General features: G+C 43.8%; 2 protein-coding genes across 2 annotated transcripts; both read left to right on the plus strand.

The window, feature by feature from the left end:
• Positions 1 to 5,136: 5,136 nt before the first annotated feature.
• Positions 5,137 to 11,283, plus strand: LOC310771099 (olfactory receptor 10H2-like; the record flags this gene model as incomplete). The annotated part of the gene is made up of 2 exons (XM_083663770.1): positions 5,137 to 5,859; positions 11,155 to 11,283. 2 exons carry the CDS (start codon positions 5,137 to 5,139, stop codon positions 11,281 to 11,283), a joined length of 852 nt encoding a protein of 283 aa, XP_083519896.1.
• Positions 11,284 to 12,211: 928 nt separating this feature from the next.
• LOC310771100 (olfactory receptor 10H1-like) lies at positions 12,212 to 13,876 on the plus strand (the record flags this gene model as incomplete). Its single annotated transcript, XM_083663771.1, has 2 exons — positions 12,212 to 12,977; positions 13,743 to 13,876. 2 exons carry the CDS (start codon positions 12,212 to 12,214, stop codon positions 13,874 to 13,876), a joined length of 900 nt encoding a protein of 299 aa, XP_083519897.1.
• Positions 13,877 to 18,338: the final 4,462 nt, after the last annotated feature.

Consider the following 18,338-nt stretch of genomic DNA (forward strand, 5'->3'; position numbering starts at 1 on the left):
AGCTACCTTGCTATCTGTTGTCCTCCACAATATAATACACATGTACACGCATGCACACACACACACACACGCACACACACACACACACACACACACACACACACACACACACACACACACACACACACACACACACACACACACACACATTTCTAAATACACACATATCCTTGATATAAGCCCAAAATACCCTGCGCCCCAGCCAATATTCATACCGTTTGTGACCATTTATGACAATGAAACGATGAAGAAACCTAATTGACCCGATGGTCTAGGACTGCACAAGGACAATGCGGGCGGGAAAAGTTGTGTGATTTTTTGAGACTTTATTTTAATACTTAATCACCCTGATGTGGTTATTTTGTTGATTTGTAGTCGTTTGTTCATAAATTCTATTATTTTGCTTTGACCTCTGTTCCACAGTTTGATAATGCCTTCACCACTGCTGTGAAATAAATTTGATTTTGAAACAGTCGTCTTGCTTGTGTTGTTATTTAGCCTTTCGGAGGCTAGGCTATTGCATGTTAAATCAACACATTTCATTAAACCTACAACAAGACCAATTTTAGGTGGTGACCTGACAATCTGTCCCAAATATTCCTATTTTCATATTATGGCCATGACGCACAAACACATGCACACCTGCTAATTCAGCACCATGGACAGGTTAATGATACTGTAATATGAAATATAAATTGTACAGGATTCTCTCTGAATAAATCAGTCGGATCAACTTTATTATTACAGGGCTTTGTTGAATACTTAATTCTGAAAGGGCAATCACATCACAATGAGCTGGGAGCGTAATGTGACCTCTAGTACTGTCTCCATGCAGGCCAGAGGTCATACGTCATGTGACCTCTAGTGCTGCATCCATGCAGGTCAGAGGTCATACGTTACTGATCAGCCAACCTGGATGCTTTGTTACTATTATACTCCACAGTAGCATTAAGAGAGACATTTGGCACGGCTCTAATTTGCGTCTGCGACAGGTGCCGTGAACCTTTCCGCATCCCGGCCGAGAATTGCATCCCCAACATATTTCGGGGCTGCTTTAACTTAGAAATCAGGGAGTTCACGTCTACCAGACAATTATATCACTTTGAAACAGTTACATTTCTGTATGAATCATTACAATATGCTCCCGTGAGGTGGGGATGCTGCCGGCGCTGGGGTGCAAAACTCGGCATAACACCTGGCGGACGGCGCAAGGCGGACTGCTATCTTCCCTGCCTTAAGGCACGCGCAAACAGGTGTGCAAGCGCTATTAGAGGATAGCACCTGTCGGACGATAGAGCCCCTTGTGTCTTATTATTGCACCTGAGCTTCTTCCCTTCTTGGAGTGTTGCTCGCTACCAGCGCTGACTTTTACAGAGTCAGGTATATGACAAAGAACACAGCACTCTGTTAAACAACAAAAGCACATGTTAGATACGGTTTGTCATAAGCCAACATTGTACAGTAAAGAGAGAGAGAGGCTCAGGCTTCTCAACTGCACACCGTTAAGTAAAAAAGAAACCAAAAAACAGAAGTTGAATTTCAATGCTTACACAAAACATAGCCTTTAGGGTTGGTACAGATTTTTAACAGTCCAATTCAAATGAAGCACTTTTATTTCAGATGGTTGCCCTCATGATGGGAAGTGGAGAGAAAAACTTCTTATTTAATTTGTGTTACACACTTGACTAAGCAAGACTCCAGTCAGTGTGTTGGAATGATACGTTTCTTTACTGGCATTCTGCAAATTAGATATACAGACGTAGCTGTGTTATTTACACGTTTTTGTCTCGTCACTGTAGACCGGAAACTATGTCTTTTTCTCTTAGTTAAATACAAATGACAAAATACAGCATCCATAACATAAACATAAATAAATCATACAAAACATGAATACTCCTCTCCCCTCTTTAGCGTCACTAACAGAATTCACAGGTTGGTAGAAGTGATTCAATCTTCTTAGATTATAGAATGTACTTCAAACACAGACAATTTACACCTGAAACAGCACCACAGGGCACAACCGCTAGCAAGAGTTAGCCACAATTAGCATAGATGCTAACGTTTATCACCTTGCTCTCAAAACATTCACAGGCGGAATTACAAACGGCCAACTATATTCCCACCCTCCTTAACATACCCTATGACAGCATGTGTGTTTACTCAACCCATGTTGTCCTGCTTACCTGCACACGTAGCTGTGTTATTTACACCTTTTTGTCTCGTCACTGTAGACCGGAAACTCTTATAGTATAGTATAGCTACCAGATAAGCATTGTGACAATTACAACAAAATATCTCTCATCATGCTGAGCACACACGGTGAAACTGGCACCATTTAACATAGAAACAAGCAACAGACACTTAGTTTACAGCATGAAGTCAATACTAGAAGGAATGTCACCCTGGAACACACACACACACAGGACCAACTAAGCCACAGGTAGGTAAAGCTGGACTAAAACGTGGGGCACTGACTACACCCAAGTCAACTGAAACACTGCCTCTTTCCCAACAGGGCAAAAGCCTCAACCAGATGCAGGTGCAGGCATTGCATTGTCATCTCATCACTTAACAAAGGGACAGTCAGGCACCCAGAAATGTCCCAGCCTTTTATACACAATCAACAGAGCAAACGTCTTGGCTCAGCAGCGACACACACACACACACACACACACACACACACACACTGCTACAGGCCGAGAATGAGAAAACACGTTCACCAACAAGGGAATCAAATGCACACCTCTCAGTGCTCAACTCAAGTCAAACTCTGCTTTGAAAAATCCAACAATAACATCCAATAAACATGTAGCATCAACTCACTACAGGCTCACCATGAGGCAAACAAACAGAAACGCCATCAATACAACCACAATGCTGCCCAAAAGGCCACTCCACTCACCTCTCTGCAGCTGCCATGTGGTGCAGTTTGAGGAAGTGGTGTAAATCCCCAAGACGCCACAGGGCGGCGCCAGAGACACAGCACAACAGCGTGTGTCAGGTCCAAACAACTCATTGCTTGGAATTCTGGCCAGCCTTGTGTCTGGTACCGACACCTGACACCAGCCTTGTGTCTTGTCCATTCTTGTACTGACACTGCCACTGCCACTGACACCTGACACTGACACTGGCACACGCACGCTAATCTACAGCCATCAGACGCAGCTACACATGTATCACAGGTGGCCTATGACTCGTGGTGGCACGAACATTTGCATCCTGGATGTGTTTGGAGCAGCAGCAGCTGCAGCTCTCTTGTCTGTGCAAAAAGTGCACCGGAAGCAGCAATCCGCTCACATTTCACCACATCAATGGAGCCAGAGAGCAACTCTGAGCAGGACTGTTGCATTCTGGGTAGAGGCAATGATATGGACCAAAGTCAGGCATTTTGGCCCTCTTTCACACTGCTAAGCGGCTGTACTGGTTTCACAACATGTTTTGAGAGTCAAGAGACGGTGCAGAGAATGTTTCTTTTTAAAGGGCTGGTGCAATATCACATCCTATTGGACTATGTTTCTTTTTTTGATGGATAAGGATAGTGGCATTCAATGTTAAATGTAGTTTGATTCCACTGTGTGTGTGTGTGTGTGTGTGTGTGTGTGTGTGTGTGTGTGTGTGTGTGTGTGTGTGTGTGTGTGTGTGTGTGTGTGTGTGTGTGTCTGTGTGTGTGTGTGTGTGTGTCTGTGTGTCTGTGTGTCTGTGTGTGTATGCGTATGTATGCGTGTGTGTATTGGGTGAATGTAGGCACATTGTAAAGCGCTTTGGATAAAAGCGTTTTACAATGTGCCTATATAAATGATTATGAGATTGAGAACATTTTATTATGATTATGAGATTGAGAACGTAGCTGGTCATCAGCAATGGGCAGTATGCAATATGTAATATATCGTAGATACGCACACAGAGACAGAGTGGGCAAGAGTAACAGCTTGAGAACCAGGAGTTGCTCAGAGCGAAAGCTGAACGAGAGGCCCAAAGGGCAGCAGAGGACACCGATCATCAGAAACGCTTAGGCAAGGCTTTTGGTGATGAAGTCAGCTTCTTCCACATATGGTCCCCAGGTGACCCAGAAAGCTGACTTCATGAAAGGGCTTACCCTACCGACACTCTCAGTGACAGAGGACGTGACACCACTAAACTGAGAGTTTCTAGGGAGCTGGCTGGATCCGGAGGCCGTGAATAAGTGAGGGAACAGGTCCTCTGGGCCAAAGGGGCCTCAGGGGCCTCAGGGGCCATCAGGTTGAGCCCTGCAGCCTGTCAGAGGGTCGCGGACCGTAGGTTCAATCCTGACGGCCTTTAAAAGGACCATGGACCTCATGTTGAATGCCTGCGGCACTGTGTGTATGTGTGTGTGCCCAGCCTCTCTGTCACCACATGTCTGTCGGTCGCACCCTCCCGTCCATTCCCTCCCATGTTAAAAATACCGTGTTCGAACCCGGATGGCGAAAAATCTACAAAAGATATGGGAAAGTTGAACACACGCGATGGATTCCTCACCCAGCTTAACGATGGAATGGCGTCTACATGTGAGTATGTGGGAGGAGATGTGCGCTGAAAAAGATACCTGCCTCAAATTGCTCCTCGAGGGACTAATAAAGTATTTTGAATTGAATTGAACAGAACATACTATGACTGAATAAAATAATTCTGTTTGCTCCCCAAACCCATTTTTCAGTTATTTTTGCTCCAAAGTAAACTTCAGACAGTGAAAAGTTAGCAGTAAGAAAGAATCCCAAAGTGCCTGAGTCAGAGTTGTTTAGCCTGGATGAATGTGATGCACTAGCACCAGGCTAGTCCACCAGCCCCCCCATGGCGTCGGGGGCCAGACCGTCACGCAGAACCAAATGAAATGTGAGTTCACGTGACGGGCTGGTTCACCAGGCTAGTGATGCACAGGTACCTGTGGGACTGGCCTGAAAAGGTATAAAGCAGCGGACATCGCTGCTCTCTACAGGCAGGGAGGGAGGAGTACAGCTGTGTACATGACAGCAGATTAGAACGTTAGATTGTGTGTGAAACATGTCAACTTGTGTCATGTATACTCTTTCTTTTGGGGGGGGGGGGCATCGGATCCTGGATCTTCTGTGTGGGTACGGGAGTGAATTGTCATTAGGTTTGTGAACTACTCCAAAGATAATGGACAATGTTACTGTATCTTTCATTCTTGGGGGTTATGCACATTTTGGACATTTGAAATACTTGTATTTTATAATAATAGCATTGTTGTACATTGCAGTTGTTTTTTCCAACACAGCAATCCTTGTGGTTATTTGGACGAATATAAGCTTACATGAACCTATGTATCTGTTTCTGTGCAGCCTGTTTGTAAATGAACTGTATCGTTCTCCAGCGATTTTTCCATTCCTTCTGGTTCAGCTGATCTCTGACACTCACACAGTTTCTGTCCCATGGTGTTTTTTGCAGATGTTCTGTCTATACTCATATGGAGGTACGCAGCTTCTCACTTTAACCTTCATGTCTTATGACCGATACCTTGCTATCTGTCATCCTCTACAATATAATACACACATGACATCTAACAAGGTGGCTGTATTTATTGTGGTGACATGGTTGTACGCTGCTCTCATAACCCTGATCAATCTATCCTTGAGTCTGCGTTTGACACTGTGTGGAAACTTCATCAATGATTGGAAGTGTGCCAACTATCTCATCGTCAAGCTGGCATGCTCACGCTCTGACACCAGAGTCAATAACATTTTTGGTCTCTTTAACCTTTGTCTAACCAACTGTGTCCCTGTAATTCCCATCCTTTTTTGTTACATGAAGATTCTTTACATTTGTTTTGCTGGTTCAAAAGAGACCAGGCAGAAAGCTCTTAGTACCTGTGCTCCTCAGCTGGTTTCCTTTCTCTGCTATTCCTTTGCTTGCATCTTTTTGATAGGTATCAAAAGAGTTGACCAGAGGAGTTGGCCCCATGTGTTGAAATATGGTATATTTGTGTATGCTCAGACATGGGTGAATGTTTTAATGCTTTTAAATCCTATCATGTATGGAATGGGGCTGTCCAAAATACGAGGCATATGTAAAAGTCTGGTCTATTGTTACATACTGGCTCGTTCCAGGGTTCCTGTGTAAGTGTGATAAGTCTGGAAGACTACTGGAAACCAAATCTGTAAATACAAATACTATTTTGTAGTCTTGAAAAGTGTGTGTGGCCCACTATCATTTTCTTTATTTGGGTTGTGGTCTGGTGAAATAAAAGTTCAGTAAATTCACAGAATTTAAACAAAATATGAATATGTTGGCTCATTTTTTTTTATTTCTCTTTTCTCATTTTCTAGGGTGAGTGTAGCCAGTGTAAATAAATACAACATCATTTCATGTTTTTCTTCTTTCTGTATTTTCCCTATAATTAATCCATAATGTCATGCTTCTTTCCAGTTAACTTGACACATACATCTGATAGATGCACCTGGCAAGGGGGAGGCCAGGCTTCACTGTGCAATATGCCCCAACCCGACATATTACACACTACACCTTCTAAATGCAACTGGGATACATCATGAGTGATGTAACCTGGGGTCGTTGGGTGTTTGGGGTCTCACAACATCATACACACTCGCCCAGGTGACCCAGCCGAGGCTACTTACACTTCGGCTTGTATCCCAGCAGCAGCCACTCACGGATCTGACTACTTAATCTTCCTCTGCAATGTTGCCAGCGGACGGGTCCAAGAAACCCCAATCCACTGCTGTGGAACTACTCCGCACGGACCAGAAACATCAGTGCATGGAGAGTCGAGGCACTGTGGTTCTCCCGGCCGAGCTTCTCCTTCGACAGTTTAATAGAAACTTAAAAGTTCCTTTCAAGGTAATCAGGAAATTACAGATTTTTATTTATTTATTCCACTTCTTGTATAATATCTTACCATCTCCCATGTTTACAATGAGATGTCAAACTATTAATAACCATGTTCATATTATTTTATAGTAATCATTCTAATCAAAATATACCCAAAGTCAGATTTTTACATGGACCTATGTATCTGTTACTGTGCAGCCTGTTGTTTGTAAATGAACTGTATGGTTCAGTGTTGTTTCCATTCCTTCTCCTTCAGATAATCTCTGACACTCACAGTTTCTGCTTCATGATGTTTCTGTTTGTTTACTCTTATGCATGTGCTGAGTTTTGCCACTTAGCCCTCATGTCTGATGACAGCTACCTTCTTATCTGTTGTCCTCCACAATATAATACACATGTACACGCATGCACACACACACACACACACACACACACACACACACACACACACACACACACACACACACACACACACACATTTCCAAATACACACATATCCTTGATATAAGCCCAAAATACCCTGCGCCCCAGCCAATATTCATACCGTTTGTGACCATTTATGACAATGAAACGATGAAGAAACCTAATTGACCCGAAATGGTCTAGGACTGCACAAGGACAATGCGGGCGGGAAAAGTTGTGTGATTTTTTGAGACTTTATTTTAATACTTAATCACCCTGATGTGGTTATTTTGTTGATTTGTAGTCGTTTGTTCATAAATTCTATTATTTTGCTTTGACATCTGTTCCACAGTTTGATAATGCCTTCACCACTGCTGTGAAATAAATTTGATTTTGAAACAGTCGTCTTGCTTGTGTTGTTATTTAGCCTTTCGGAGGCTAGGCTATTGCATGTTAAATCAACACATTTCATTAAACCTACAACAAGACCAATTTTAGGTGGTGACCTGACAATCTGTCCCAAATATTCCTATTTTCATATTATGGCCATGACACACAAACACATGCACACCTGCTAATTCAGCACCATGGACAGGTTAATGATACTGTAATATGAAAGATAAATTTGTACAGGATTCTCTCTGAATAAATCAGTCGGATCAACTTTATTATTACACGGCTTTGTTGAATACTTAATTCTGAAAGGGCAATCACATCACAATGAGCTGGGAGCGTAATGTGACCTCTAGTGCTGCATCCATGCAGGTCAGAGGTCATACGTTACTGATCAGCCAACCTGGATGCTTTGTTACTATTATACTCCACAGTAGCATTAAGAGAGACAGTTGTTTTCTGTACAACCATCAGCCATGATTTTGGCACGGCTCTAATTTGCGTCTGCGACAGGTGCGGTGAACCTTTCCGCATCCCGGCCGAGAATTGCATCCCCAACATATTTCGGGGCTGCTTTAACTTAGAAATCAGGGAGTTCACGTCTACCAGACAATTATATCACTTTGAAACAGTTACATTTCTGTATGAATCATTACAATATGCTCCCGTGAGGTGGGGATGCTGCCGGCGCTGGGGTGCAAAACTCGGCATAACACCTGGCGGATGGCGCAAGGCGGACTGCTATCTTCCCTGCCTTATGGCACGCGCAAACAGGTGTGCAAGCGCTATTAGGGGATATCACCTGTCAGACGATAGAGCCCCTTGTGTCTGATTATTGCACCTGAGCTTCTTCCCTTCTTGGAGTGTTGCTCGCTACCAGCGCTGACTTTTACAGAGTCAGGTATATGACAAAGAACACAGCACTCTGTTAAACAACAAAAGCACATGTTAGATACGGTTTGTCATAAGCCAACATTGTACAGTAAAGAGAGAGAGAGGCTCAGGCTTCTCAACTGCACACCGTTAAGTAAAAAAGAAACCAAAAAACAGAAGTTGAATTTCAATGCTTACACAAAACATAGCCTTTAGGGTTGGTACAGATTTTTAACAGTCCAATTCAAATGAAGCACTTTTATTTCAGATGGTTGCCCTCATGATGGGAAGTGGAGAGAAAAACTTCTTATTTAATTTGTGTTACACACTTGACTAAGCAAGACTCCAGTCAGTGTGTTGGAATGATACGTTTCTTTACTGGCATTCTGCAAATTAGATATACAGACGTAGCTGTGTTATTTACACGTTTTTGTCTCGTCACTGTAGACCGGAAACTATGTCTTTTTCTCTTAGTTAAATACAAATGACAAAATACAGCATCCATCACATAAAACATAAATAAATCATACAAAACATGAATACTCCTCTCCCCTCTTTAGCGTCACTAACAGAATTCACAGGTTGGTAGAAGTGATTCAATCTTCTTAGATTATAGAATGTACTTCAAACACAGACAATTTACACCTGAAACAGCACCACAGGGCACAACCGCTAGCAAGAGTTAGCCACAATTAGCATAGATGCTAACGTTTATCACCTTGCTCTCAAAACATTCACAGGCGGAATTACAAACGGCCAACTATATTCCCACCCTCCTTAACATACCCTATGACAGCATGTGTGTTTACTCAACCCATGTTGTCCTGCTTACCTGCACACGTAGCTGTGTTATTTACACCTTTTTGTCTCGTCACTGTAGACCGGAAACTCTTATAGTATAGTATAGCTACCAGATAAGCATTGTGACAATTACAACAAAATATCTCTCATCATGCTGAGCACACACGGTGAAACTGGCACCATTTAACATAGAAACAAGCAACAGACACTTAGTTTACAGCATGAAGTCAATACTAGAAGGAATGTCACACTGGAACACACACACACACACAGGACCAACTAAGCCACAGGTAGGTAAAGCTGGACTAAAACGTGGGGCACTACACCCAAGTCAACTGAAACACTGCCTCTTTCCCAACAGCCAGATGCAGGTGCAGGCATTGCATTGTCATCTCATCACTTAACAAAGGGACAGTCAGGCACCCAGAAATGTCCCAGCCTTTTATACACAATCAACAGAGCAAACGTCTTGGCTCAGCAGCGACACACACACACACACACACACACACACACACTGCTACAGGCCGAGAATGAGAAAACACGTTCACCAACAAGGGAATCAAATGCACACCTCTCAGTGCTCAACTCAAGTCAAACTCTGCTTTGAAAAATCCAACAATAACATCCAATAAACATGTAGCATCAACTCACTACAGGCTCACCATGAGGCAAACAAACAGAAACGCCATCAATACAACCACAATGCTGCCCAAAAGGCCACTCCACTCACCTCTCTGCAGCTGCCATGTGGTGCAGTTTGAGGAAGTGGTGTAAATCCCCAAGACGCCACAGGGCGGCGCCAGAGACACAGCACAACAGCGTGTGTCAGGTCCAAACAACTCATTGCTTGGAATTCTGGCCAGCCTTGTGTCTGGTACCGACACCTGACACCAGCCTTGTGTCTTGTCCATTCTTGTACTGACACTGCCACTGCCACTGACACCTGACACTGACACTGGCACACGCACGCTAATCTACAGCCATCAGACGCAGCTACACATGTATCACAGGTGGCCTATGACTCGTGGTGGCACGAACATTTGCATCCTGGATGTGTTTGGAGCAGCAGCAGCTGCAGCTCTCTTGTCTGTGCAAAAAGTGCACCGGAAGCAGCAATCCGCTCACATTTCACCACATCAATGGAGCCAGAGAGCAACTCTGAGCAGGACTGTTGCATTCTGGGTAGAGGCAATGATATGGACCAAAGTGAGGCATTTTGGCCCTCTTTCACACTGCTAAGCGGCTGTACTGGTTTCACAACATGTTTTGAGAGTCAAGAGACGGTGCAGAGAATGTTTCTTTTTAAAGGGCTGGTGCAATATCACATCCTATTGGACTATGTTTCTTTTTTGGATGGATAAGGATAGTGGCATTCAATGTTAAATGTAGTTTGATTCCACTGTGTGTGTGTGTGTGTGTGTGTGTGTGTGTGTGTGTGTGTGTGTGTGTGTGTGTGTGTGTGTGTGTGTGTGTGTGTGTGTGTGTGTGTGTCTGTGTGTCTGTGTGTGTATGCGTATGTATGCGTGTGTGTATTGGGTGAATGTAGGCACATTGTAAAGCGCTTTGGATAAAAGCGTTTTACAATGTGCCTATATAAATGATTATGAGATTGAGAACATTTTATTATGATTATGAGATTGAGAACGTAGCTGGTCATCAGCAATGGGCAGTATGCAATATGTAATATATCGTAGATACGCACACAGAGACAGAGTTGGCAAGAGTAACAGCTTGAGAACCAGGAGTTGCTCAGAGCGAAAGCTGAACGAGAGGCCCAAAGGGCAGTAGAGGACACCGATCATCAGAAACGCTTAGGCAAGGCTTTTGGTGATGAAGTCAGCTTCTTCCACATATGGTCCCCAGGTGACCCAGAAAGCTGACTTATACCCTCATGAAAGGGCTTACCCTACCGACACTCTCAGTGACAGAGGACGTGACACCACTAAACTGAGAGTTTCTAGGGAGCTGGCTGGATCCGGAGGCCGTGAATAAGTGAGGGAACAGGTCCTCTGGGGCCAAAGGGGCCTCAGGGGCCTCAGGGGCCATCAGGTTGAGCCCCGCGGCCTGTCAGAGGGTCGCGGACCGTAGGTTCAATCCTGACGGCCTTTAAAAGGACCATGGACCTCATGTTGAATGCCTGCGGCACTGTGTGTATGTGTGTGTGCCCAGCCTCTCTGTCACCACATGTCTGTCGGTCGCACCCTCCCGTCCATTCCCTCCCATGTTAAAAACACCGTGTTCGAACCCGGATGGCAAAAAATCTACAAAAGATATGGGAAAGTTGAACACACGCGATGGATTCCTCACCCAGCTTAACGATGGAATGGCGTCTACATGTGAGTATGTGGGAGGAGATGTGCGCTGAAAAAGATACCTGCCTCAAATTGCTCCTCGAGGGACTAATAAAGTATTTTGAATTGAATTGAACAGAACATACTATGACTGAATAAAATAATTCTGTTTGCTCCCCAAACCCATTTTTCAGTTATTTTTGCTCCAATGTAAACTTCAGACAGTGAAAAGTTAGCAGTAAGAAAGAATCCCAAAGTGCCTGAGTCAGAGTTGTTTAGCCTGGATGAATATGTGATGCACTAGCACCAGGGGGCCAGACCGTCACGCAGAACCAAATGAAATGTGAGTTCACGTGACGGGCTGGTTCACCAGGCTAGTGATGCACAGGTACCTGTGGGACTGGCCTGAAAAGGTATAAAGCAGCGGACATCGCTGCTCTCTACAGGCAGGGAGGGAGGAGTACAGCTGTGTACATGACAGCAGATTAGAACGTTAGATTGTGTGTGAAACATGTCAACTTGTGTCATGTATACTCTTTCTTTTGGGGGGGGGGGGGCATCGGATCCTGGATCTTCTGTGTGGGTACGGGAGTGAATTGTCATTAGGTTTGTGAACTACTCCAAAGATAATGGACAATGTTACTGTATCTTTCATTCTTGGGGGTTATGCACATTTTGGACATTTGAAATACTTGTATTTTATAATAATAGCATTGTTGTACATTGCAGTTGTTTTTTCCAACACAGCAATCCTTGTGGTTATTTGGATGAATAGAAGCTTACATGAACCTATGTATCTGTTTCTGTGCAGCCTGTTTGTAAATGAACTGTATCGTTCTGCAGCGATTTTTCCATTCCTTCTGGTTCAGCTGATCTCTGACACTCACACAGTTTCTGTCCCATGGTGTTTTTTGCAGATGTTCTGTCTATACTCATATGGAGGTACGCAGCTTCTCACTTTAGCCTTCATGTCTTATGACCGATACCTTGCTATCTGTCATCCTCTACAATATAATACACACATGACATCTAACAAGGTGGCTGTATTTATTGTTGTGACATGGTTGTACGCTGCTCTCATAACCCTGATCAATCTATCCTTGAGTCTGCGTTTGACACTGTGTGGAAACTTCATCAATGATTGGAAGTGTGCCAACTATCTCATCGTCAAGCTGGCATGCTCACGCTCTGACACCAGAGTCAATAACATTTTTGGTCTCTTTAACCTTTGTCTAACCAACTGTGTCCCTGTAATTCCCATCCTTTTTTGTTACATGAAGATTCTTTACATTTGTTTTGCTGGTTCAAAAGAGACCAGGCAGAAAGCTCTTAGTACCTGTGCTCCTCAGCTGGTTTCCTTTCTCTGCTATTCCTTTGCTTGCATCTTTTTGATAGGTATCAAAAGAGTTGACCAGAGGAGTTGGCCCCATGTGTTGAAATATGGTATATTTGTGTATGCTCAGACATGGGTGAATGTTTTAATGCTTTTAAATCCTATCATGTATGGAATGGGGCTGTCCAAAATACGAGGCATATGTAAAAGTCTGGTCTATTGTTACATACTGGCTCGTTCCAGGGTTCCTGTGTAAGTGTGATAAGTCTGGAAGACTACTGGAAACCAAATCTGTAAATACAAATACTATTTTGTGTGTGGCCCACTATCATTTTCTTTATTTGGGTTGTGGTCTGGTGAAATAAAAGTTCAGTAAATTCACAGAATTTAAACAAAATATGAATATGTTGGCTCATTTTTTTTTATTTCTCTTTTCTCATTTTCTAGGGTGAGTGTAGCCAGTGTAAATAAATACAACATCATTTCATGTTTTTCTTCTTTCTGTATTTTCCCTATAATTAATCCATAATGTCATGCTTCTTTCCAGTTAACTTGACACATACATCTGATAGATGCACCTGGCAAGGGGGAGGCCAGGCTTCACTGTGCAATATGCCCTAACCCGACATATTACACACTACATCTTCTAAATGCAACTGGGATACATCATGAGTGATGTAACCTGGGGTCGTTGGGTGTTTGGGGTCTCACAACATCATACACACTCGCCCAGGTGACCCAGCTGAGGCTAATTACGCCTCGGCTTGTATCCCAGCAGCAGCCACTCACGGATCTGACCACTTAATCTTCCTCTGCAATGTTGCCAGCGGACGGGTCCAAGAAACCCCAATCCACTGCTGTGGAACTACTCCGCACGGACCAGAACATCAGTGCATGGAGAGTCGAGGCACTGTGGTTCTCCCGGCCGAGCTTCTCCTTCGACAGTTTAATAGAAACTTAAAAGTTCCTTTCAAGGTAATCAGGAAATTACAGATTTTTATTTATTTATTCCACTTCTTGTATAATATCTTACCATCTCCCATGTTTACAATGAGATGTCAAACTATTAATAACCATGTTCATATTATTTTATAGTAATCATTCTAATCAAAATATACCCAAAGTCAGATTTTTACATGGACCTATGTATCTGTTACTGTGCAGCCTGTTGTTTGTAAATTAACTGTATGGTTCAGTGTTGTTTCCATTCCTTCTCCTTCAGATAATCTCTGACACTCACAGTTTCTGCTTCATGATGTTTCTGTTTGTTTACTCTTATGCATGTGCTGAGTTTTGCCACTTAGCCCTCATGTCTGATGACAGCTACCTTGCTATCTGTTGTCCTCCACAATATAATACACATGTACACGCATGCACATGCGGGGGCACGCACACACACACACACACACGCACGCACGCACGCACGCACGCACGCACGCACACGCGCGCGCGCGCACGCACGCACGCACACACACACACACACACACACACACACACACACACACACACACACACACACACACATTTCCAAATACACACATATCCTTGATATAAGCCCAAAATACCCTGCGCCCCAGCCAATATTCATACCGTTTGTGACCATTTATGACAATGAAACGATGAAGAAACCTAATTGACCCGAAATGGTCTAGGACTGCACAAGGACAATGCGGGCGGGAAAAGTTGTGTGATTTTTTTAGACTTTATTTTAATACTTAATCACCCTGATGTGGTTATTTTGTTGATTTGTAGTCGTTTGTTCATAAATTCTATTATTTTGCTTTGACATCTGTTCCACAGTTTGATAATGCCTTCACCACTGCTGTGAAATAAATTTGATTTTGAAACAGTCGTCTTGCTTGTGTTGTTATTTAGCCTTTCGGAGGCTAGGCTATTGCATGTTAAATCAACACATTTCATTAAACCTACAACAAGACCAATTTTAGGTGGTGACCTGACAATCTGTCCCAAATATTCCTATTTTCATATTATGGCCATGACGCACAAACACATGCACACCTGCTAATTCAGCACCATGGACAGGTTAATGATACTGTAATATGAAAGATAAATTTGTACAGGATTCTCTCTGAATAAATCAGTCGGATCAACTTTATTATTACACGGCTTTGTTGAATACTTAATTCTGAAAGGGCAATCACATCACAATGAGCTGGGAGCGTAATGTGACCTCTAGTGCTGTCTCCATGCAGGCCAGAGGTCATACGTCATGTGACCTCTAGTGCTGCATCCATGCAGGTCAGAGGTCATACGTTACTGATCAGCCAACCTGGATGCTTTGTTACTATTATACTCCACAGTAGCATTAAGAGAGACATTTGGCACGGCTCTAATTTGCGTCTGCGACAGGTGCCGTGAACCTTTCCGCATCCCGGCCGAGAATTGCATCCCCAACATATTTCGGGGCTGCTTTAACTTAGAAATCAGGGAGTTCACGTCTACCAGACAATTATATCACTTTGAAACAGTTACATTTCTGTATGAATCATTACAATATGCTCCCGTGAGGTGGGGATGCTGCCGGCGCTGGGGTGCAAAACTCGGCATAACACTTGGCGGATGGCGCAAGGCGGACTGCTATCTTCCCTGCCTTAAGGCACGCGCAAACAGGTGTGCAAGCGCTATTAGGGGATATCACCTGTCGGACGATAGAGCCCCTTGTGTCTTATTATTGCACCTGAGCTTCTTCCCTTCTTGGAGTGTTGCTCGCTACCAGCGCTGACTTTTACAGAGTCAGGTATATGACAAAGAACACAGCACTCTGTTAAACAACAAAAGCACATGTTAGATACGGTTTGTCATAAGCCAACATTGTACAGTAAAGAGAGAGAGGCTCAGGCTTCTCAACTGCACACCGTTAAGTAAAAAAGAAACCAAAAAACAGAAGTTGAATTTCAATGCTTACACAAAACATAGCCTTTAGGGTTGGTACAGATTTTTAACAGTCAAATTCAAATGAAGCACTTTTATTTCAGATGGTTGCCCTCATGATGGGAAGTGGAGAGAAAAACTTGCCATTTAATTTGTGTTACACACTTGACTAAGCAAGACTCCAGTCAGTGTGTTGGAATGATACGTTTCTTTACTGGCATTCTGCAAATTAGATATACAGACGTAGCTGTGTTATTTACACGTTTTTGTCTCGTCACTTTAGACCGGAAACTATGTCTTTTTCTCTTAGTTAAATACAAATGACAAAATACAGCATCCATAACATAAAACATCAATAAATCATACAAAACATGAATACTCCTCTCCCCTCTTTAGCGTCACTAACAGAATTCACAGGTTGGTAGAAGTGATTCAATCTTCTTAGATTATAGAATGTACTTCAAACACAGACAATTTACACCTGAAACAGCACCACAGGGCACAACCGCTAGCAAGAGTTAGCCACAATTAGCATAGATGCTAACGTTTATCACCTTGCTCTCAAAACATTCACAGGCGGAATTACAAACGGCCAACTATATTCCCACCCTCCTTAACATACCCTATGACAGCATGTGTGTTTACTCAACCCATGTTGTCCTGCTTACCTGCACACGTAGCTGTGTTATTTACACCTTTTTGTCTCGTCACTGTAGACCGGAAACTCTTATAGTATAGTATAGCTACCAGATAAGCATTGTGACAATTACAACAAAATATCTCTCATCATGCTGAGCACACACGGTGAAACTGGCACCATTTAACATAGAAACAAGCAACAGACACTTAGTTTACAGCATGAAGTCAATACTAGAAGGAATGTCACCCTGGAACACACACACACACACACACACACACAGGACCAACTAAGCCACAGGTAGGTAAAGCTGGACTAAAACGTGGGGCACTACACCCAAGTCAACTGAAACACTGCCTCTTTCCCAACAGGGCAAAAGCCTCAACCAGATGCAGGTGCAGGCATTGCATTGTCATCTCATCACTTAACAAAGGGACAGTCAGGCACCCAGAAATGTCCCAGCCTTTTATACACAATCAACAGAGCAAACGTCTTGGCTCAGCAGCGACACACACACACACACACACACACACACACACACACTGCTACAGGCCGAGAATGAGAAAACACGTTCACCAACAAGGGAATCAAATGCACACCTCTCAGTGCTCAACTCAAGTCAAACTCTGCTTTGAAAAATCCAACAATAACATCCAATAAACATGTAGCATCAACTCACTACAGGCTCACCATGAGGCAAACAAACAGAAACGCCATCAATACAACCACAATGCTGCCCAAAAGGCCACTCCACTCACCTCTCTGCAGCTGCCATGTGGTGCAGTTTGAGGAGAAGTGGTGTAAATCCCCAAGACGCCACAGGGCGGCGCCAGAGACACAGCACAACAGCGTGTGTCAGGTCCAAACAACTCATTGCTTGGAATTCTGGCCAGCCTTGTGTCTGGTACCGACACCTGACACCAGCCTTGTGTCTTGTCCATTCTTGTACTGACACTGCCACTGCCACTGACACCTGACACTGACACTGGCACACGCACGCTAATCTACAGCCATCAGACGCAGCTACACATGTATCACAGGTGGCCTATGACTCGTGGTGGCACGAACATTTGCATCCTGGATGTGTTTGGAGCAGCAGCAGCTGCAGCTCTCTTGTCTGTGCAAAAAGTGCACCGGAAGCAGCAATCCGCTCACATTTCACCACATCAATGGAGCCAGAGAGCAACTCTGAGCAGGACTGTTGCATTCTGGGTAGAGGCAATGATATGGACCAAAGTGAGGCATTTTGGCCCTCTTTCACACTGCTAAGCGGCTGTACTGGTTTCACAACATGTTTTGAGAGTCAAGAGACGGTGCAGAGAATGTTTCTTTTTAAAGGGCTGGTGCAATATCACATCCTATTGGACTATGTTTCTTTTTTGGATGGATAAGGATAGTGGCATTCAATGTTAAATGTAGTTTGATTCCACTGTGTGTGTGTGTGTGTGTGTGTGTGTGTGTGTGTGTGTGTGTGTGTGTGTGTGTGTGTGTGTGTGTGTGTGTGTGTGTGTGTGTGTGTCTGTGTGTCTGTGTGTGTCTGTGTGTCTGTGTGTGTATGCGTATGTATGCGTGTGTGTATTGGGTGAATGTAGGCACATTGTAAAGCGCTTTGGATAAAAGCGTTTTACCAGGCTAGTCCACCAGCCCCCCCATGGCGTCGGGGGCCAGACCGTCACGCAGAACCAAATGAAATGTGAGTTCACGTGACGGACTGGTTCACCAGGCTAGTGATGCACAGGTACCTGTGGGACTGGCCTGAAAAGGTATAAAGCAGCGGACATCGCTGCTCTCTACAGGCAGGGAGGGAGGAGTACAGCTGTGCACATGACAGCAGATTAGAACGTTAGATTGTGTGTGAAACATGTCAACTTGTGTCATGTATACTCTTTCTTTT

This window comes from Poromitra crassiceps (genome assembly GCF_964638095.1).
Source record: "Poromitra crassiceps genome assembly, contig: HAP1_SCAFFOLD_357, whole genome shotgun sequence".
NCBI lineage: Eukaryota > Metazoa > Chordata > Actinopteri > Beryciformes > Melamphaidae > Poromitra > Poromitra crassiceps.